The following is a 22977-nucleotide window of genomic DNA, read 5'->3' as shown; positions in this document are numbered from 1 at the left end:
TTTCAAAGGTTATCAAGCATTTCTTTTGAAGGTCTTTATAGTAACTGTTATAGGCTTTTTAGGAAGCATTGTCGTGACTAGTTAGTTGTGACATTGCGGAGTGAAAGCAGACACAGAGAATATGTAACAAAGAATGCTTGACTATGGGCTGGTAAACTTGAGTTTTTGAAACTATGGGACAGACTAGCTAGATACGGCTTGAGGAAGAGATATGGCTTGAGGAGTGTACTTATATTAACTGCTACTCTGCAATAATAATAATAATAATAATAATAATAATAATAATAGCTATTCTGCAACTATTTTACTATCCATGAAGAGAAAACAATTGACCGATAGGTAATTTTATGCAATACTTGCTTTATCTAGAAAGACTTGCCTCAGCTGAATGCTTACTTAACGAAATAGTGTGTTTAGTTCTTTAGTGTCATCATTTATGTTCTTGTAGAAGCTCTTAAACCACTTTTGGCCAGTAACAAGGTTATAGACTTACTGTGTCCACAGCAAACAGCTTAAGAAATTCTGCTTCTATTTATCTTGTAGGGAACACGGTTATTTTTGTTAAAGCCCACGCCCTGGTTTAAGAGAAATCCATTTCTATTCCTGCTTTTGTCAGTAACATTTTAACTCAGCCATAAATATCATTTGCAGATGAGAATAAGACTTTACTGGTTGAGTAAGTATCTCTAGTACAGAATCTAAAATGCTCTAAAACCTAAAACATTTTGGGTGTCCTATCATCACTTTAAAAATATTAAATTTTAGCCAGGCATGTAGTGCATGCCTTTAATCTCAACACTAGGGAAGCAGAGACAAAAGTAGATATGTTTTTGTGAGTTTGAGATCAGTCAGGTCTACTTGGGGAGTTCCAGTCCAACCATAGTTATATGATAAGATCCTGTCTCCAAAAACACAAAACAAAACAAAAAACCAGAAAAATATTTCAGATTTTGGATCATTCAAACTAGGGATGTTCAACTTTCTGCTTTCCCACTACAATAACAAAGTCCTAGGAACCATATTGTCCACTAATCCAAAATATCAGTTAATAATCCTTTATGAAAAAGCTCTTTGGCTGCTCTCCTAGGTCATGTTTATTATAATAAACAACTGTTAATAGTGCTAAGGAAATGTCAAGTTAATCAGAAATATCTGAGGTAAATAATTAAATCTACCATACCTATAGATCCAAAAATCATCTGGCACTGTCTGTGAAGAGGCTTTGGCAGTACTTGGTGAAACAGGAAGAAATTCAAGAAACTTTTATCAGAAATATATTCACAAAGAAACGATGTCTAAACGAGGTTTGTAAATGTCAAAACTCTTTATTATTTTATTACAAAGGTTTCATATTACCCTGTAACCATTAAAATAATTGAAGTTTACAGTTTTTTGTTTTGAAAATCCATTTGGTATGTTAAGAGGTATGTTAAAATGCAAGGGACAATATTTTCACACATCAGCTTCATTAATGTTCTTGAAACTTTTCTGAAGAAGATATTGAAGTAAGATTCTGATTTTTGCATACTGTGTTTTGCACTATAATGACCAGTTTGTTAGGAAACATTTCCTATGATTTTCATATGATAGTTCAGAGAAGTCTATTAGAATTAGTTGAAACTGGGTTTACCTACTGGAACCATTCTGAATATTCTTATTTTCTTCTTCTGGGAATTATATATAAATAAAGGAAAATGTACAAGTCCAAACTAATTTATAATTAAACTGTAATAGCTTGATTATACCTTGGTATCATTACAATGAATTGTTTTTTGTTTTGTTTTTTGTTTGTTTGAGGAGAGGGATCATTAGTTCATTATTAAAAAATATACTTGATAACATGAAGATCTTTCCATCTAAATATAAATGAACATCTCTTTTCCTTTCTTCATTGAAAATGCTTTCAACTAAAAATTATCAGGTGAACCTAAACAGTAGGCACAGTTATACTTAGCCAGTTATACCTCTATAAATGACAGAACATGGTCTCTGGGCCATGTTCTGATAAACAGGTAGTTGGTCTGAAAATAAACTTTATACCGGTTTTGAAGTGGTAGGACAGAAAAATGTATGTGGTTGGAAAAATAAGAAATAGAAGGGCTTCACAATAGACAAAGAAAAAAACAAGATACCTTCAAACATCAAATAAAAGGAAATGTTCATGCATAGCTGTCTTTCCATTTCAATTACTAAATTGTTGGGATTTTTTTTTTAGTTTTGAAATTATAATGTAATTACATCATGTCTCCCTTCCTTAGTACCAAACTGTAATAAACAATTGGTTGTGTTGTTATTTACTATTTCCTGTGATCATATCACAAGGAAAATGTATAGCACTTTGCCAATTAAGAATTTAAAGGTGAATACTTTTATAGTATATTGAAATCTAGGCAGACATGAATGCATTTACTTATTAACGTAACTGTGAAATACTATATATTTAATATGTGAGTTATCACCAAAACAGTTCAAGAAAATGGATAAATATACTTAACAGTTAATGCACTAGACAAGAATATATAACTAGTTAAACTGTGTTTAGTAGAAAGGTATATTTATCTTAAACGGCTTTTCCTAAAATAAATTATAATTTATAGCTTTCTTATGTAGTATATAATAATACTTATGGACCCCAGAATGCTGTCTGGGAGGCCAGCATGGGTCTGATCCAGACCCCTGAATGTGGATGTCAATGAGGAGGCCTCAGCACTCAATGGGACCCCTGGTAGTGGATCAGTATTTATCCCTGGTGTAAGAAGGGACTTGGAGAGTCCATCCCATGTGAAGGGATGCTCTCTCTAGACCTGGACACATGGGGGAGGGCCTAGGCCGGGCCCAGGATGATGTGGAAGCCCCTGTGGAGGGCTCTACCCTCCCTGGGGAGTAGAGGTGGATGGGGTGGGGAGCTGGTGGGGGGTTGGGGAGAGGGAGGGAGAGGGAGAAGGGATTGACATGTGAAGCAAGCTTGTTCCTAATTTGAACTAATAAAAAAAAAATACTGTTACATTGTCCTAGATTTTAAAAGCTCACTCTTCTTGCTCCTTTTCCTATAGTGTGCCTTTTAGCATGCATTTGATTGTCTTAGTGATTAAACATAGAGAAAGAGTGGTGTAACCATGCCATATCATATAAGAATAACAGTTAATGAGTAAACTTACAAATTTTTATTTTATCTATCTTATTTTATTGATGTGGAGTTACAGTTGGTTTAATGTTTGTCTACTACAATATTGACATTTTTAAATTTTTAACAAATGTCCTATAATTTCATTTTGTACCAAGGCCACAAGTAAGTAGTCAGTGCTGTTTTCTGTGTGTACTCAAAAGGAGGAATGTGGAACAGAGTTTTAGTCTTAGCTTTGTTTGGAGCTTCATGACACATTAATGACAAACTCAAACTACTTTTATTGCTGTTTTAAATCAAGAGCATGAACATAAGTATTGACTAATAGTTTTCATAGCATCAGTTTGCTAATTTTTTTTTTTTTTTGGTTTTTCAAGACAAGGTTTCTCTGTGTAGCTTTGGAGCCTATCCTGGTACTCGCTCGGTACACTAGGCTGACAGAGATTCGCCTGTCTCTGCCTCCCATGTGCTGGGATTAAAGGCGTGCGCCAACAATGCCCAGCTAAATATTTTTCTGAATATTTTAATCTGCAAAATGACTGTTTACCTCTTTGCATTGTTTTTATAATGAACACTGGTACAATCATTGAAAGTTCTGAGAACTTTATTGTGGTGGGTTTTTGTTTTATACAGGAAAATAAATTTATTTACACTGGAGGCAGGGGTGGCTAAACATCCCCCCCATGCCACCTGTGGCCATTTTATAATTTATAGAAAGCCATAGTACAAAAGCTAGCACAAGTGTAATTTAGATAGGTTAGCTAGATCTTTTCTGGGGTGATGAAGGGGAAGGATGGGAGGAAAGATAAACGTCAAGAACTCTGACGGTTGTCTCCATTGTCTCCATTTTCCCATTCTCTGCTACAGACACAGATTTTTATTCAAGTGTGGGCTAAGAAGAAATCAGCTCTTAAATGATCCCCTTTTTTGAAAGAAAAGGTTTTATGGAATGCAGGATCCCTACTCACTTCCCATTTGGGGCCTAGCACTAAGAATTTGTTATTGCCTTGTAGTTTTATTACTGACCATGATACTCTTAATGAAATTTTAATAGAGGAATATAAAAACTAGGTTGGATAGAGTTAAATAAAGTCTTAAATTTATCGAGTTGGTTGAAAATTATTTATTAGGAATTGAATAGCCTGTTTTGGGTTCATAAAAATGCCTCTTCTGTAGTTTTAATAAAGTGATCATTAAAGCCATTGTGAATCTAGTTACAGAAGGTTGGTGTATGGCATGATGGGTATTTTGATGCTGCCATTGTTTATTCCTTAATATGATTGAAAATGAAAGCTTAACATTTTTTTTTATCTGACTTTATCGTATCTTAAAACTCTCCTGAATCTCGGGGTTTTTCTTTTCCCTTGTAGTGTAGTTTGTTATTTTTTAAAACTAAAATTTTTTCCAAAGTTGTTGTATTTATCTGGAAATTAATTATACATGATTGTAGGTAGACTATCAAAGACAATCTCAACAAAAGTTGGATTTAACAGTTAACATCTTTGCACTTTATTAGTTGTATTTAATTTTCTGAGAACTTAAAAGTTCTGAGTCAACTTTTCTCTTTGACACCTTTGAGTAAGTCTGTATGCCTCCATGCAGGTTATTGACTATTCCTGGCAACATCAGTAGGAGAGAATTTGAAAGATAGAAATTGGAATTTTCTACTAAAGAGGATTTCTGGGGGAATTATATGTCATGGAAGTAAGACAGTAGTGTTTAAGACAATAATTTGATTTTTAGTTGACTCCAGAAGCTCTGAATTTACACATATAAGGTGCCTTAGATAAAAAATTTTCTTTTTAATGTCACCATTACAAAACAAATAATTAAAATAATTATGTATAACACTGGGTGTTAGTGGTGCATGCCTTTAATCCCAGCACTTAGAAAGGCAGAGGCAGGCAGATCTCTGTGAGTTCAAGGCCAGCCTGATCTACAAGAGCTAGTTCCAGGACAGCCTCCAAAGCCACAGAGAAACCCTGTCTCGAAAAACAAAACAACAACAACAACTTTATAGTGGTAGATGAGCAATTTCGAGCTTTCAAAATTTCCTACTTTCTAACCATGCACTTTCAAACATACATTCCTTTTTAAATATATGAAATTTAAGAAGATATCATTTCACCGGGCGGTGATGGTCTACAAAGATACACAGAGAAACCCTGTCTCAAAAAAACAAAAGCAAGCAAACAAACAAAAAGATATCATTTCCATATTCTTTTTAGTAACTTGATTACAATTATAAGTTAATAAAATACTTCAGTGTCGTACGTGTTACATTTCATCTTTATTCTTTGACATGTGATTATTCTTTCTTAATGAAGTCATTAGAGGACAACAATGAAACCATCAAAAATTCTATGATGGAGGAGCCAAACATCAATAAGGTACATAATGCCATTCAACTGAAATTAAAAATTGCATTCTTAACCAGAACAAAAAGAAATTTACATTTCAATTTTCAACTGGACTTCGCTTCATTGTAACAAAACTTTTCCCCTCAACATACTGTTTCATCATAACAACTTAAATGTTGCACTCATAAAAATTGGTCCTCTTTTGGTATTTAAAAGAATGCAGTTTTAAAGGGAGTTGAATGCTTCCTGTGTTGGCTACAGATTTTTCTGAGTAAATACCTCTCAAGTTTTTAGGGAATGTAATTACATCAAGAGGTATAAAGTATTACTATTGTTCTGTGTTTGCAAGTATCACCTTTGAAATTCAATAGTAATTACAGCAATTACTATTATATAGTATTTATTTTTCTCTGAAGAATAGCATATAATATATATCTTAATGTATAGTAAGTACCTAAGTTCTTGAGAATTAAAACAGAGTAGGTAAGAATTTGTACAAGCATAATTTGTACAAGCATAAATAACTCCTAGATTCTTCTGTGGCTACAACATTTAGCTATGACTCTTATATTGATATTTAACTCATCCATCCTAGTCTGTATAACTAACAAATTTTAAGACAATCTCACATCAGTAAGTTTTAGGGAGAAATCTTTCTCTCATTGTTTCCCAAAGGAATCAGTGAAATAGACTACTTCTTTGCAATTAATGAAACATTGATTTGATGTCAAGTGTATATTATATCTAAACTGGTAAAATAAGCATACTTTGAATTTTCTAATGATTTTTGTTTTGAGAGAATACAATTCATTTTTTTGTTTTCTTGGATAATTATACTAAATAACATCTCTTTATCATTGGGAATTATTTTTCAAATATTTGTCTTTTGATACTTTAGATAAAATAATCATTTTCTTGACATGTCTAAAGATTTGTCCATGCTTTCTGAAAATATAGTTATTATTTGGCTACCTTCATAGGTATTTCAGCCAGTATTTTCAAGTAAGATTCTGCTATACATTTTAGAAAACGTCTTTCTGGAAAAAATCCAAATGGTCAAAAATATTTGAAAAATTATTCTGTATCCTAATTGACTGAATACAAATTAAAGTTTCTTTGAGATTCCATTTCAACCCAGTTAGAATGGCCATCATCAAGAATATAAAGCATAAAAAAATCTGGCAAGGATATAAGCAGAGAGGAGCCCTACATCCTACTATGGGAATATAAATGGGTACAGCCACTATGGAAGTCAATATGGAGATTCCTCAGAAAACTAAAAATAGAAGTTCCCTTGACTCAGGAATTCCACTTCTGGGCATTCCCCAAAGTACCCTTAAGTCAACACACCACAGAGATAGCACATCCTTGGTTGTTGTTGCACTAGTCACAGTAGCTAGGAAATAGAGCCAGCCTAGGTATCTGTCAAAAGATTAATTGATAATGCGGTACATGTGCACAATGAAATTTTATTCATCCATGAAGAAAAAATTAAACGATGATACTTGCAGGAAAATGGATGAAACTGGAAATCATTATTTTGAGCAAAGAAAGCCAGACTCAGATTAAATCATGTTTCTTTATATGAGTGAGTGAGTGTGTGTGTGTGTGTGTGTGTGTGTGTGTGTGTGTGTGTGTGTGTGTGTGTATTACATAGGTCATGAAACCAGAAAAGGGATTATGAGAGAAGAGGCAAACTTGTTAAGTGAGAAGAAAGAGAGATAAAAGAGGGTATTTATGTGACTGGAAAAACTATTCACCTGAGGGCGGGTACCATGACAGACCAGTGAAACAGTCCCACTCAAGTCTGCCTTAGTGAAACTGTGAGTTTATTGGGGTTATTTGCATGAGCATGTGTGACTCAAAAGCAGCTACATCACTGAAGAGTGCAACTCACCTGGGTGACTCTCACAAAACCTGCATCCCTGGAATTCCCTACCCAATTTATAAACATCCCCACAAACAGCCTTCATTGGCCTAGCAATTCTTTACTGCTTTTAAAACCTTGAGGGAGGGATCTTGTAACTCTTTAGTTTCTTGAGCCTTGTAAATTTCATTAGCTTCCTGAGCCTTCTAAACTTTGTGGTATCTGCAAAGTCTCAAGAGTCTCCCTCCATTTTTCTAGGATGGAATGCATCTGTTTGAGGAAATAACTATATAACAAAGAGTAATGGGAGTATCTGTGGCATGCAGAAAGGAAAGAAACTAACAAAGGATGGGCAGGAGGGTAGTAGGAAAGGGAGACAAATTATGACAAAGTATACACAAATGTATGAAAATGTTATAAGGAAACTTTGTATAGTGCCTTTAAAAACTAAAGAAACTACTTTGTGAACTTAAATAACTGCACACATTTAAAGTATCTAGCTTGGTTAGTTTAACTGTCACTACCTTCAGGATGCTGGTTATACACATCAACTCACATTTTAATCGTTCCCTTTTCCTTCCTTCTCATCTCTCCCCTTTTCTTCTCCAAGTAGGTAGGTACAAATATGTAGATTCATACTCTTTTTCAACAGTTATATGTAGATGAAGTCATATGCCATTTTACTATTTTATTTTATTTTATTTTATTTGTGCTGTTGTATTTAAGACAGAATCTCATTCTGAAGCCTAGGCCAACCAGGATCTTACTCTGTAGCATCTGCTGATCTCACACCCCCAAGCCTTAGCCTCTCAGGTGCTGGAGATTGCAGGCGTAAGCTACCATGCTTGGCTTTGGTTTTTATTTTGACCTGTGTCTTTTACTTAGCATAATTATTTTGAGATTCTTCCAAGTTGTATGTTTTGATAGTTCATTACTTCTTATTGTTGATACTGGTTATATTGTGTGGCTGTATCATAATCTGTTTAGTTTGTTACCTAATGATTTGAGCTGATTGCATTTTGGAGCAGTTTCAAATAAGGCTGCCTTGAAAATTCATGCCCAAGGGTCTTTGTATATAGACTTTTATTTCTCTTAAGAAATGCCTAGGAGTAGATAGCAATACAGGGTTTCTCTGTGTTGCAATCCTGGCTGTCCTGGAACTCGCTTTGTAGAACAGGCTGTCTTGAAACTGACTGAAATTCACTTGCTCCCTCTCAAGTGCTGGGATTAAAGGCATTAGTCACCACTGCCTGGCACCAGCAGAGTTGAGAGTCTCAGTTACCTTTCATTCTAACATATGACATCAAAAGAGTGTTCTGTCTACAAGTTTGCCTGCAGGCCAGAAGAGGGCATCAGATCTCATTATAGATGATTGTGAGCCATCATGTGGTTATTGGGAATTGAACTTAGGACCTCTGGAAGTCAGTGCTCTTAACCCCTGAACCATCTCTCCAGCTCTAGAGATCATTTTTAAAATTAATTTTTTTAATCAATAAGTAGGCATTAGTGATACTTTATCTAAATTTTGTGGAAAATAAATTTATTGTATGCTGATTTTAGAATAATGATTTCTGTATTTCATAATGAAATTTGAAACATTTCTTAGTAACCTATTTTAGAAGATTAAAGGTAAGAAAGATAAAATAAATGAAATAATGTTTTAGGCAATGTTTTTTTTAATCGCCTGAGCTTTTCAACTTACTGATTTTGGTAAATATTATAAGTATTCCCTTCTGAATTCAAACTTACATGTGTACCTTTTCTAGAGTAAACACAATGTCAAATATTTGTTCCTCCTGTAAATTCACTTGAATCTATTCAACTACTAAAGTGAATTACTGCTTGAGTGAGTTACCATCCCTTCTGAGACTCCAGTTTCTCCTTATTAAATGGAAGGTTATTTTAGATTAGAAGTCAGTAAACTACAACTGGCTTGTGAGATCCCAACTGTTGTTAATGTAAGAACTAAGAATGGCCTTTGGACTTTTTAGTGGGTAGTTAGGAGGTGGAAACAAAATACCAAAAATATCCAACAATGAATGGTCCTTAAACTGAACTAATTACCGCTTGACCTTCCTTGTAACACTTACAGGTATTATTAATCATTACACTACTCAGAAACTTGGAAAAGCTTTACTTCAGTAGTTAAAATGTCAGCTGAGTGGTGAGTGGTAGTGCCTGCTTTTAGTCATAGCACACAGAGGAAGATCTCCGAGTTCAAGACCAGCCTGGTCTATAGCTTGAGTACCAGGACAACTGGGGTGACAGAGAAATGCTGTCTTGAAAAACAAACAAAACAAGATAGTTTATAGGTTTTGATCCTTTAAAGTTAGTTCAGTATTGCTTTAGGAGATAAACAGCTCAAGAAGGTATATGTTTTATCAACTGTCTTTTTATATATGAAGGTAAGATTGAAAAATTCCTCTCATCAAATTCTTTTTGGGACAACCAACATAAACCCTACTGCCTTTGGAGTTGATGTATTTTAAAACTTGCTTATTAATTTGCATATATCCATTTGTTTTATTAATAAAGTAGCAATTTTTTAAAGTATCAATTTTTAATATTATACTTTCTTCTATTTAGATAGAGGCAGACTTGGGATATCCTGGAGGTAAAGCAAGAATTATTCATAAGGAATCTGATATCATTACTGCCTTTGCTGTTAATAAAGTAAGTATGTAGATAGATGTTTTTTCTGTGACTTCTAATTATTCTGTGTTGGAGAATTCACTTAGTTTACTCAGTGAAAGTACTCTCCCTCCAAATTTACTTCCCATTCCTTAAATTATAATCTCAGTAAGAATTTTCTTTCATGAAACTGTTATGTAATTTGTTAATATAGTTTTGTTATTATATAATTTGGGAAATACAACTAATAAAATATTTTATTTCTATGCAGAGAACAGTGTTGAGTATTTGAATTCCAAGCAGTAATTTTAAGATGTATACTAAATAATACATTAGTTAATCCAGAGAGGCTTTCTAAGGTCTTGTATGAATTTATTAGACATGATCCTATTTGCAAGAACTTAAACGCATGTATTAGAAATCCAATTTGTGTGTTTAGTTCATAGTTTACTTTAGTCTTCTGCTTAACATCCTCCTTAGAGGTATCTGTAAGCTCCAGCTGAAGAGGTAGTCTTCAGTATAATAGTCCAAACATGAAGTTTGTCTGAATCATGTCCCACTTGAATTTCATACAGCATAGTTTCTGCTGTCTTATTGTTCCTTTTTCTTTAAATATAGAAGGGTAGGATTATGGTTTTTCATGTATACCTAAAGGATACTTGAAGATAGTATATGTACACATTTATTTTTAATTTTACAATATTAGCCAGAAAGGCCATTTGTGGAACTTCTTGCCTTCAAGTGAGCCTCCTGTTTCAGCCTTTAGCATGTTGTCAATAAGTGCTATGTAGATGTATGTCTTGTAACACTTAGAAATCCTTTTACCAGTAGTTTGTTTGTTCTCATATTCTATACCCATCATTTTGATTTTATCTAATCTTTTCTTTAGCCATTATGTCCTTATATTTCCCTGTATCATTTCATCTCCTCCATAAACATTCATGGACTATTTATGCTTAGGCCAGGCAGAATGGCAGTTAACCCCTCAGGCAGTTCTCAAGTTGTAATATCTATATAACTCTGGGTGATATGGTGTGTGTGTGTGTACACAACATACATGGGGGTACATATACACAAACACACAAAAATTACTGTCCTCACCCTGAATATCTTCCTTCCCCTTAAAAAAGATGAGTAACTAGAAATAGTCATCCACATATATGAAATCTGCTGTTTATTTGTATAAATACATTGCATAATTATTTCTCTACATTTGATATATTTTTACATCCTTCCAAAATTTGTAGCTCACAAATAATCTTTTTTGTTTTACGTTTCCATGTTTTTAAAATGGCCTTAAGATTGAGCTTTCCCCCATTTGTTTCATTGGGTGTTGTCTATATCAGGAATTGTGAATGGTCTGAGATTGTATCTTTTCAGGCTATCAAGTTAATTTTTAGTTTATTGGATGCTGTTTGTTAATACAAGAATCCAGTTCCACTGATTAGGGACAGATAGTTCATATCTAGCAGCACAAGAAGTCACTATCAAATGAATCTTTTCATACTAGTTCTTTGGGCTGCTAGTGAGTAGTTTTTTCTCCCAACTCTTGCAGAGTGACAAAAGCAAGACAGGTAGTCTTGCATGTGCAGTGGGTTAAGATCACTGAATTCAAAGACCCCAGCTATTTTCCTAAGTAGCTGCAACAGGTGTGAGCTGCTGCACCCAACTACTATTCTTTTGTTGTTGTTGTACAAATGTTAGGACAATCAAAGTCATCTAGAAGAGTAGAAAGGCTGTTTGGAAAGAGGAAATGATGTGGTACATGCATTTTCATTTCTACTTGGCTTTTTGTTAGGTATACTAGAATTCTTAGAACTCAAACTTATTATTTTACTAAATATTTAACTATTTAGAGAGATAGTTCAAGGGTTAATTAGCTGCCCCTCCAGAGGACCAGGGTTCAATTTCCAGCCCCCACTTGGTGGTTCACAACTGTCTGTAACTGTAGTTCCTGAGGATCCAACCCCCTCACACAGACATACATGCAGGCAAAACACCATAAAAAGTAAAAATTAAAACATTTTTAAATGTCCATTTAAAATATTAATTGGTAGAAATGCTTTTGTGCATGTTATTGGATTTTCTTCAGAAGTAGCCTATAATACCCTTAGGCTTTTTAATGTAAAAGTTAACATGATTTATTTTTCAGGCAAATAGAAATTGCATAGCAATTGCCTCCAGCCATGATGTACAAGAACTGGATGTTTCTGGAATTCTGGCCACACAGATCTATACATGGGTGGATGATGATGCAGAAACAGAAACTAAAGGGTATTCTTATGCTTTGTTTCTAATTCAGTCATATGATAGGAGTGACTGTATCCACTGAACTGTAACTGTGAAAAGCCTCCTCAGAGACTAAATGCCTTCTGGATGCAGGAGGCAGCTTGATCTCGAAAGCAGTGCTGGTAATTGTAGGCAGAGCACAACATTGCTGTGACTAGAGGTAAGTAAGTAAGGGATGACAGTGCCTTCTTACAGGGAATTAGCGTTAAGAAAATGAAAGTTTTCCAGATACGAAAGTTGTTAGTTAAAGCTGAAGAAAATTAACTTAGAAGGTAATATGAAGTGTTTAAACGTTCACATATAAAAAAGTAACGAAGAGCCTGGTGGTGGTGGTGCATGCCTTTAATTCCAGCACTCAGGAAGCAGAGGCAGGCAGATCTCTGCGAGTTCAAGGCCTACCTGGCCTACAGAGTGAGTTCCAGGGCAGGCTCCAGAAAAACAAAAAGGAAAAAGAAAAAAAAAAAAATGAAGAACTGATGCTCTGTTTTTATTGTAGTTGATGTTGCTTTGTAGATCAGAAGACTTCTTGGTGATACATGCTCGTGATGATTTAGCAGCTGTCCAAGGTTCAACCCCATACACGCACAGCAACCCTGGCACTCCAATCAATATGCCATGGCTTGGAAGTACACAGACAGGCAGAGGAGCATCTGTGGTATGTAGACTTAAAGATACTTAGGTTTATGCTTTGTTGTCCTATTTTTTTCCCCACTTTAGGTTAATACATAAAAGGTGATTAAAAACTCTTAATTCCTTAAATTTTAGTTGTCTTATATACTAGAATTGTATGTTTCAATAATTAAAATAATGTTTTTATTTGAAAGGGTTACTGTTTTGTTTTGTTCTGTTTTGTTTTGTTTTTTAATATATTTTGGCCCATCATGGTATGACATACCTTCTAATCCCAGCACTTTACAGGCAGAGGCAGACAGGTCTCTGTGAGGCAAGCCTGGTCTGCATAGCAGGTTCTTGGACAGCCAGGGCTAAACACAGAGACCCTATCTCCTAAATAAAACATACTTTGTTTTAGAAATGAAAGAACTACATTTTAATTAATGATTATTTGAAGCTACAGGCTGTATATAAACCATCACTATGAAGCTAATATAGTAAGAATGAGGTTAAGTTCTTTCTTTTTTTCTTTTTTTGTTTTCTTTTTCCAATGTTGACATTTAAAATCAGGGCCTCTTATTTGTCAGTCAAACACCATTCTTGAGTTCTACATTTTTCTCTATGTAGAAAAAAAAAAAATCACAATGTTTTGCAGCACATGAAAATTGTAAAGTTAGATTTTTATATCTGTTGGTAAAGTTTTGTTTTGTAGTAGCTCAGCTGTGGCCAATTTTTTATATTTTTGTGGGTCCTGCTTTCACTCTGCAGTATCAGAACTTATTGTCTGCAAAAGAAACCATGCTGTACTCAAGAAACCCAAGATGTTTACCCAGCTCTTATAAAAAGCTGTACTTGACCCTGTTCTAGATAATATCCTTTAGTGTAGATATCAATGGAAAACAATCCATTTTGAGTATGGCATTTTGTAATGCTGAGACATAATATATTCTTTTAAGAAAAAAAAAAAGATTTGCAAAATAAGTTTATAGTGGAACAGCATGTATTTGAGCACTGATTGTGTAAGAAGCTACCTATATTTACTCTTCTATGATTTCCCATTATTGATTAGGGTATAAAATCTGATACACAGAAGCAAAGAAACTCCTATATTTCTTTCATTAATTTCTAGTTGCTAGGGATTTTTTCCCTTTATTTCTATTATTTTGGTTCTTAATGCCATAAGTCCTATCAAACATTCTGTTTCCTTGCCAGCCTTTTTTTTTTAAGCAATTGATAAAGGTAATTGTTCAAGTGAAGACTCAGACATCATTAATAAGCTTTTTTAAATCTTTTAATATGCAGTTCCTTTATAGATAATACAGCCTAATATTGCTTTGCTTCACTTGTGGCAGCTGTTCTTATTCCTCATGACTCGTTGATCAGATACACGGAGTTTAATTCAGAAGGTCAAGTGATTCAAATCACTTAGTTTACTGTTTTCAAGTGCTTGATTTTTAAGGATTAAATTGAATTTGAAGGTAGAAATTGGTAATTTAAAATGAAATAACTAGATCAGTGTAAGATTACAAATCTTGAATTTTGTGAGCCTTAGTGACATTATATTTTAAAGAGAAACTTAAGGGAAATATAGATAAATAATAAATTTTATTTTCAGCTCGAGCCTTAGGTAAAACAGTACAGTTATAACTCCTTTCTTGCTGCAAACTCTTGTTCCCTCTTTTCTATATAAAGCAGCAGGTGTTTCTAAAATATCACTTACTCTCTTGTAGCTGGAAGTTTCTCTCCCACCCACCAGTTCCTGAATAACCACACTGAAGCTTAATATTAATTATAAACTATTTGGCATATTAGCTCAGGCTTATTAGTAACTAGCTCTTATAACTAAATTAACCCATTTCTATTCATTTATATTTTACCACAAGGCTCATGGCTTGTTACCTCACATCTTGCTTCCCCGGTGGCTGCTGGTGGCTCCCCAACTTTGCCTTCTTTTCCCATATATCTTTGCTTGGATTTCCTGCCTGGCTCCATTCTGCCTAGCTATTGACTAAATCAACTTCTTTATTAACCAATGATAATAAAAACATATTCACAGCATACAGAGGGGCATCCCACATCACTCTTCTGCTCTATTTATACTGGCTTCCTATCCCTTAGACTCATCCATTGCTGTCACATTAAAGACTTTGCCTTGCCTTCTCCTTAAAATACTCCTACCTCTGTGTAAGCATTCAACTTGAGTGCTCAGGAGATTTCTCTGTAGTTCTTACAGAAGACATCCACCCCATTCACTATACCTCTAATTTATTATCTCACCTTATTATCTTTGTAAGATACATTAGTTGTTGAAATTATTAGTGCATTATTTATTGTCCTTTTGCTGTAAATGGAAGCTTTTGGAGGATTTGCCTTCTTATATGTGGATGTGCTCTATAGAGAATAGTGCTGGACATATGTAGTGTTCAAAATAGTTCTTTATACATCAAAGCCTTATAATTTAGAAATTCGACTATGGAATTCCTATTACAGTTGTATATTCTTCCTGTACAAATTTTAGGGCTTTTTTAAAAATAATTTTATTTCATTGTATTTTTAGCATATTCTTCTGCTTCTTCAGCTCCTTCTTGATCATCCCTATTTCCCTACCCACCCAATTTCATGCTCTCTCTCTCTCTTAAAAGAGAGTCAAAACAAGAAAAAAAATAACCAAAACAAAGCAAAAAGCCCACAAAATACATGGAGTTTGTTGTATGTTGGCCAGCTACACCTGGGCATGGGACCTGCCCTAGAGTGTGGTTGTTAGATCCAGTGGCAGTCCAATGGAGAAAACTGGTTTTCCCTTTACTAACAAATAGTAATTGCAAATAGCTTCTTGGCTAGAGGTAGGACTTTGTGTCAACTTCTCTTTCTCCCTGCTGTTTTTTGTCTGGTTTGAGCTTGTGCAGGTCTTAGGCTTGCTGTAAGAGTGTTTGTGAGTTCATATGTGTATCAGCACTATGGTGTCTAGAACATGTGGTTTCCTTGGGATTATCCACTACCTGTGGCTCTTAAAGTCTTTCTATCTCTTTTTAACATAAATCTTTGAGCTTTGAATGGGTAGAAGTTTGATGAATATATCCCATTCAGGACTGAGTACTCCACAGTGTCTTAGTCTCTACACATTGTACAGTTGTGGGTTTCTGTGTTAATTCCCATCTGCAGCAAGAAGTTTAAGCAAGGCACTGATCTATGGGTATAGTGATATGTCATTAGTAGTCATTTTATTGCTGTGTTCCTTCCAAAGAATAATGGTAGCAATTTTTTCCTTAGGCACATAAACCATTTAGTCTTAGGTTTTCAATTCCAACCGAAAAGTGCCCAGTTACTCCCTTAATAGTGCACCAATATATGTTGCAGGCAGGTCACTGTTGTAGGTCACATGGTATGTACCTGTATGAGGTTCATGATTACTTTTATCTTCCAGTATCATGCAAAGTACCTCATAAGTAGTCAGTAGTAGTGAAGCTTCTAATTGGGCACCAGTTCAGTTTATCCATATTCAGTAACACAAGTAAGTGTTGTCTTCAGCAGTAGGGACTTAAGATAATCAGTAGATTTGACAATTATCTGTGATATTAAGAGAGTCTATGGAATATGTTTGGCTAACATGTCTACAAGATGTAACTCATTTCTGGAACTGGGGAATTTACTTGGTGACATAAGATCTCTAGTTGAGGCATTGTATCTCCTACTGTATGGTGACTCCACTTAAATTCCTTTCATATATGTGTAGATTTTAGGAAGCTTCTATAGTAGTAGGTTTCCACATGACTTTTCAAAAGCCTTTACTGTTGGTTGTCCCTCCCCATATTCTCTCCTTTACCCTTCTCTCTCACCCCTCTTGAGATTTAATTCTATTCTAGTTTCTCCTTTATCTCTTTATTGCACTATATTCTATTTCCTTTTCCTTGGAAAAACTCGTCCCCCTTGGTCCTTATGAGCTACCTACCCTCTGTGATTATTGTAATTGAAGTGCATATCTAAAGCTTAAAGGCTAACATCCATATATAAGCTAAAACATGCAATATTTGTCTTTTGAGATCTGGGTTATCTCACCCAGGATGATTATTTCTAGCTTGATTTGCCTGCAAATTTCATAGTACCATTTTCTTAAACAGCTGATTAATAGTCAATTCTGAAAAATACCATATTTTCAGTATACATTCATTAGTTGATAGACATCTAATCTGTTTCCAGTTTGTGGTTATTATGAATAGATCAATGGTGTCACCTGGATCTTGGTATAGATTAGTTCCCAGACTTCTCAGGAACCTCCACACTGATTTCTATATTGTTGTACCGGTTTGCACTCCCACCAGCAGTAAATAAAGTGTTCCTTTTCCTTGAATCCTTTCAGAGTGTGCTTTTACTTGTCTTATTAATCTTGGTCATTGATTTGGGTAAAATGAAATCTCAAGTAGTTTTAATTTGCATTTCCTCGATGACTAAGAATGTTGAACTATTTTTAGTGTTTGTGTTTCATCTTTTGGGACTCTCTTTAGTTCCATACCCTATTTTTAAATAGATTGATTTGTTTTCTTGATTTTTTTCATTTTTAATTGAAAATAGATTTTTCTTTCATACAATATATTCTGATTACATTTTTCCCTCCCCCAGGTCCTCCCCAATTCTCCACACACTCAACCAAGTTCACACCCTTTCTTTCTCTGATTAGAAAACAAACAAGCATCATTATCTTCATAATGAAATAAAAGTAAACAAACCAGAATTGGGCAAAATAAATAAACAGGAAAAAAGAGTCAAAGGAGAAAGTACAAAAAACATAGACACTGAGACACACATATTTGCACATGTAGAAAATCTATAGAAATAAATTCAAAAACTACAATATATAAGGTCTGAGATGTTAAAAAAAAAACTGTTCTGACAAAGCATTATAAGACAAAAACCTCCAAAAACACGACTGAGTTAGGCTTGTGTTGGCTATCTACTACTGGGCATAGGACCTGCCCTGAAGTACAGTTTTGTGTACCCACTGAAACTCCGTTAGAGAGAACTAAGTTTTCTTTTGCATATAGTCATCAACGGAAGGTAGCTTGGGTTGGGGATTGGGGTTTGTATCTACTTCCTCTCAGGACTGGGACACCCTCTGGCTTAGACTTATGCAGGCCTTATGCATGCTACCACAGTCTCTGTGATTTCATATTTGTGTCAGTCCTGTTGTGTCTATGCTGTATTCCTTGTTTCTATGCTGTATTCCATCCTTCCAGGCTATTAACAATCTTTTCTGCCTCCTCTTCAGTAGAGTTCCCTGAGCCATGAAGGGAGGAAAAATGTAATCAATATATTGTATAAAAGAAACTATTATTTGATGGTGACATCTCCATTTAGGACTGAGTGTTCTGTGATCTCTGACCCTCTGCACATTATCCAGTTGTGGGTCTCTGTATTTGTTCCCATCTGCTGCAAGAAAAAACTTGTCTGATGATGGCTGAGCAAGGAACAAGGAACTGATCTATGATTATAGCAGAATGTCATTAGGAGTCATTTTCTTGCTATGTTCATTTGACAGTAGTATTTAGTTTTCCCTAGGTTTGGGGCCTATCTAGTCTCAGATTCTTGACCGTCTTGCAGGCAGGTCACCATTGTAAATACCAGGGTTTGTGGCTGGGTTGAAGTTTTGTTTACCTTTCTCTTCTGGTAGTGTGCAGAGTACTTTCCAGTACCATGAACACTAGTCAATATCGGTGAAGGCTCTATGTGTGCAACAGCTGTCAACTAATCTATGTTCAGTGAGTGGTGTAGGTATTGTTTTCAGCAGTAAGGAGTTGCCATCTTGATGACTTTTTAATTGGAAGTCATTCTGATTCATGATTACCCTCATTCCTCTTTCAAGAAAAAGATACTAGTAAAACAAGGTGGTTCTTTTTATATTAATCTTTTCATTACAGATGATTGTGACCCATCATGTGGTTGCTGGGAATTGAACTCAGCATCTCTGGAACTTCAGCCAGTGCTCTTAACCACTGAGCCATCTCTCCAGCCCCTATATTAATCTTTTCAAATATCTAATGGTTTCTTTATTTTCTGTTACATGCTTTCAGAAAAATTTTTAATCTGTGTTTTATTGTTTCCTGTGATATTTTGGTCACAAACAAAAAGGTAAAAGAAAGAATAAGAACCTTTAGACAAATATTTAACTAAAAACATAGGATTTGGTAGACATGGCAGACAAGCACTCCGGAGGCTGAGGCAGGAGGGTTTCAAGTTATAGGTGAGCCTGGGCTATACAACAAAATTCTGTCTCTGAGGCTGTTGAAAAGGCTCGGTGGTTAAGGACACTTAGCTGCTCTTCCAGAGGACCTGAGTTCAATTTCCAGTACCCACATGTGGCTCACAATTGTCTGTAACTACAGTACCAGTGGATCCAACATCTTCCCACAGACGTGAATACAGACAAAACACCAATGCACATAAAATTAAATTAAATCTTTTTTTTAAAAAAAGTTCTGTCTCTGTCCCAATCCTACTCCAAAACAAAGTAAAGGGACTTAGATGTGAGGTCTAAAGTAATGGTCATATATCAATTTTTGTTGTCTGAAGAATTAATAAAACATTTTGTTAATCCTATCTTGTTACTGAGTAATCAGTACTAGTACTTGTTAGCAGCGACTTCTTTTGTTCTGGAATTGAATGCATCTACAGGGATCTTTTCCATTCCTGTCACTTACCAGCTCTGATGGCCTACTTTCTTGCTGCCCTTGCCAACTCCACACATTTCCACAACTTTAGGCTAGTTAAACAATTTAAAATCCAAAAGGACAACTAAAAAGTTTACCTCAAAATTGATTCACAACTATTTTACATAGTTATTTTACTCTTATTTGACAGACTAGTTAAGTCATTAAAAAAAAAAGATTTAAAATGAATCAATTGGCAAGAAAGAAGACTAAATTGAGAAGACTGATTCTTAAGTTTCTCTTGTTTTAGCCAAAAAGGGGGAGGAGTTATTTACTGGAGGTATTCCAACTGGTGGGTTGGCACTATGTGGTGTGTGTGTTTCTTTGTTTTGCTTAAGATTTAAGTCAGAACCTAACTTATAATTAGACTGCTCTATGACTGAACTATATACCCAGCCCTACAACTTAAAGTTCTAATTCTAGTCCTTTTTCTTATTGTTACTATAAAATATTTCTTCTTTTACCAGATGACAAAGAAAGCCATTAATAATGTCAGAAGGATGACATCACATCCAACTCTTCCTTACTGTAAGTTGACAATGATAAACAATGATTCTCTTATTTTTATATTTTTTATATAAATTCTATAAGGAATTCAGGGGAAGCTTTTAGGTTCAATCGAAAGATAGTATTTATCCTACTTACCTTACTTTTCATAGATGAGTTTATGTTATACTAATTTTATCACATTAATAGAAGTCATAAAGGGGGATATTAGTAAATACTTAGTTTAAAGTAGGAGATTAATTTTTTCAGTTCTTTCTAGAAATCTCATTTCTTGTGCTGTAGCTGAAATAAGAGTGAAAATTAAAAACAAATATATTGGAAGTATTGGTTAACTGGTGGTTGAAATATATGTTAGTATATGATTATCCTTGGTTTTAAAAAATACTTTATGTCATTTCCTTAACAATTGTATGAGTATATTGAGATATTCATGTCTTCCCAAATTAGTAATGTATAAAAATTTTAATCGCTTTTTCTCATAGACAGTTGTCCAATAAAATAAAATTAACTGAGTTCTGTGTTCTTTTCTGCTGTATTACAGTGTGTGCTGTAAGCATCTGTTATCTAAATTGCATACTTTGTGAAACAAAAAGGTTCGAAATGTTTTTTTTTTTAAATGAAGAGAATGACTTCTCATTCTAAATACAAATTGATATAAAATATTATATTGGCTTCCTTAACATCGAGTTCATACAACTTTAGAGGTATCTGGAGCTGAAGAAATGGCTCAGTAGGGGGGCTGGAGAGATGGCTCAGAGGTTAAGAGACTGCTCTTCCAGAGGTCCTGAGTTCAATTCCCAGCAACCACCTGGTGGCTCACAACCATCCACTATGAGATATGGTGCCCTCTTCTGGTGTGCAGATATACATAGAAGTAGAATGTTGTATACATAATAAATAAATAAAATCTTTAAAAAAAAAAACAGAAAGAAAGAAAGAAATGGCTCAGTAGTTAAGAATTCCTGCTACTCCTAGACTTACCTAATCAAATTAGGCTTCCAAGGACCTGACACCCTCTTCTGGCCTTTGTGTGTACTGACACACATAGCATACACTTGACACACAGATATACACATAAATAAAAATTAAAACCTTTTTTTTAAAAAAATGAATGAACTAAAGTAGTATTCAAGGCCTATATAATAAGATGTCAATATGCATTTATCACAGCATGGAGGTGGCACATACCTGACATTTAAGTACTTGGGAGGCTGAGGCAGCATGATGTTAAGTTCACAGTCTACAGAATGAGGCCATTTCTCAAAAAAAAAAAAAAAAAAAAAAAAGCTGTATTTTATGTTCAAGCTTTAAGTAATATTATTGGCAAGCAATATACTTAGCATTGCTTAAAAAAATGTTCTTACCCTCTATAGTAAAGTTTGTAACTTTCCTGAAATATTGAAGGGACCTGATATGCTATCAGCTCTATTGCATATATTCTACCAGATTAATAGTTGGCAATGAATATTATTAGCCATGGGCTCATAAAGATATCCCCAATTTTCAAGGCTATTAGTAGACTTATTTTTGTTAGTTTTAGGTAAGAAAAAAAAATTAACCACTGTCTTATGAGATATTTTCTCTGTGGAGAGAATTTCCATAATTGACAAGAAAGAGACTTGGAAAACTAAAGCAAATTAAATTAATCATTTTTCCCAGTATATCTTCTTTGTCCTGAACATATTCTCCAGAAAGTAATTTAATTCTCAAGAATAAGTACATATTATATAAGCAAATATAACAAAATAAAACCTTAACCTTGAAACTCAGGTAATTCAGTATGTTTTTTCTTTCCTTCAGACCTTTTGAAGAAAAACTTACAAGCCCCTGCTAGGACTGAAAGCCAGGCCCTTGCTTGGGCTAGCCAGGCAATGTACCAGTGTGCCAGTGAACTAACACACTACTTTTTGAGTTTTACTAAGCCCATTAGAAATTGAGATAATACTTTTATAATTTGCTAAACGGGAGCACACATTCTGTTATTCTCAACAACACTTCCTATGGCAATTGTGTGATTTTTTTTCCCCCCTATCCCAGGCAGGTATCCCACTCTGATGGTAAACTTAGTGTGCTATTCAGTTCAACTCATGACACTCTCTACCTGAAGTTACAACCAGAAGCCACATGTCAAGAGATCAGTTCAACACACTTGTCCTCTGCCTCAGATGCCAATCACACTTAGTTTACTTCCCTTATTCATCTGGCTATAAAGGGGCTTCTCCTAACTCCTACCTTTAGTCTGACTAATGTGCTAGAATAATTCACAAAATTCAATTTTACTTATGTTTGACACTTTATTGTAAAGGTTATTATAAAGTAACATAGAAGAAGAGATATATAAGGTGAGGCCAGAAGAGCCCTGAGAACAGCTTGTCTCCCTAGAGTTGGGTTCCTGTCTTCCCAAGATCCCCAAATATCTTGGGTTCCAGAAGTGATAGGCAGTCCTTATTCAGCTGTAAGGCAGCCATGTAAGAGAACTGTGTAAACTGTGTACATGGTGCTAGTCAGTTTTATTGCAAGTTGGTTTTTTTGGCCACATAAAATCACATTAATACTTTAAAGCTGTGTTGTTGTATCTAGTTACATGAATTCTAAAGTATGGTACATCTAGTTTTTCAGTAACTTATGTTTGTCAGTCAGAAGATGCATTCCACTGTTTCTGAGGCATTGAGAATCCCTTTTTATCCACTGTGTCCTAGAGATAGATAGGTAATTTGTGTAGAAGTTGAAGTGTCCCCATTGTAGCTACTATAATTTAAATTATCTAGACTTGAGTTTAGGAGAACACACAATCCTGTGTCTCCCTGAAACTTTATTTTCTCGAGGCCCCCTACTGGACACAGTCAGATGTAGAGCTGAAATCTGAGTGTGATGTTTTTGTGGTAA

General features: G+C 34.7%; 1 protein-coding gene across 1 annotated transcript in view; it reads left to right on the top strand.

Annotated features, from left to right (window-relative positions):
- The window catches only part of Dmxl1 (Dmx like 1), a 134690-nt gene that overhangs the window by 97074 nt on the left and 14639 nt on the right, over positions 1-22977 (top strand). Inside the window, exons 33-37 of the mRNA XM_027400878.2 lie at positions 1187-1304; positions 9938-10024; positions 12135-12256; positions 12785-12926; positions 20052-20112. Coding sequence (XP_027256679.1) covers positions 1187-1304; positions 9938-10024; positions 12135-12256; positions 12785-12926; positions 20052-20112 — 530 coding nt within the window. The remainder of the gene's footprint in view (positions 1-1186; positions 1305-9937; positions 10025-12134; positions 12257-12784; positions 12927-20051; positions 20113-22977) is intronic.

The sequence above is a fragment of the Cricetulus griseus genome, chromosome 2 (genome assembly GCF_003668045.3).
Source record: "Cricetulus griseus strain 17A/GY chromosome 2, alternate assembly CriGri-PICRH-1.0, whole genome shotgun sequence".
Lineage (NCBI taxonomy): Eukaryota > Metazoa > Chordata > Mammalia > Rodentia > Cricetidae > Cricetulus > Cricetulus griseus.
The sequence above is the reverse complement of the archived record's forward strand: the minus strand, read 5'-3'. Positions and strand labels throughout refer to the sequence as shown.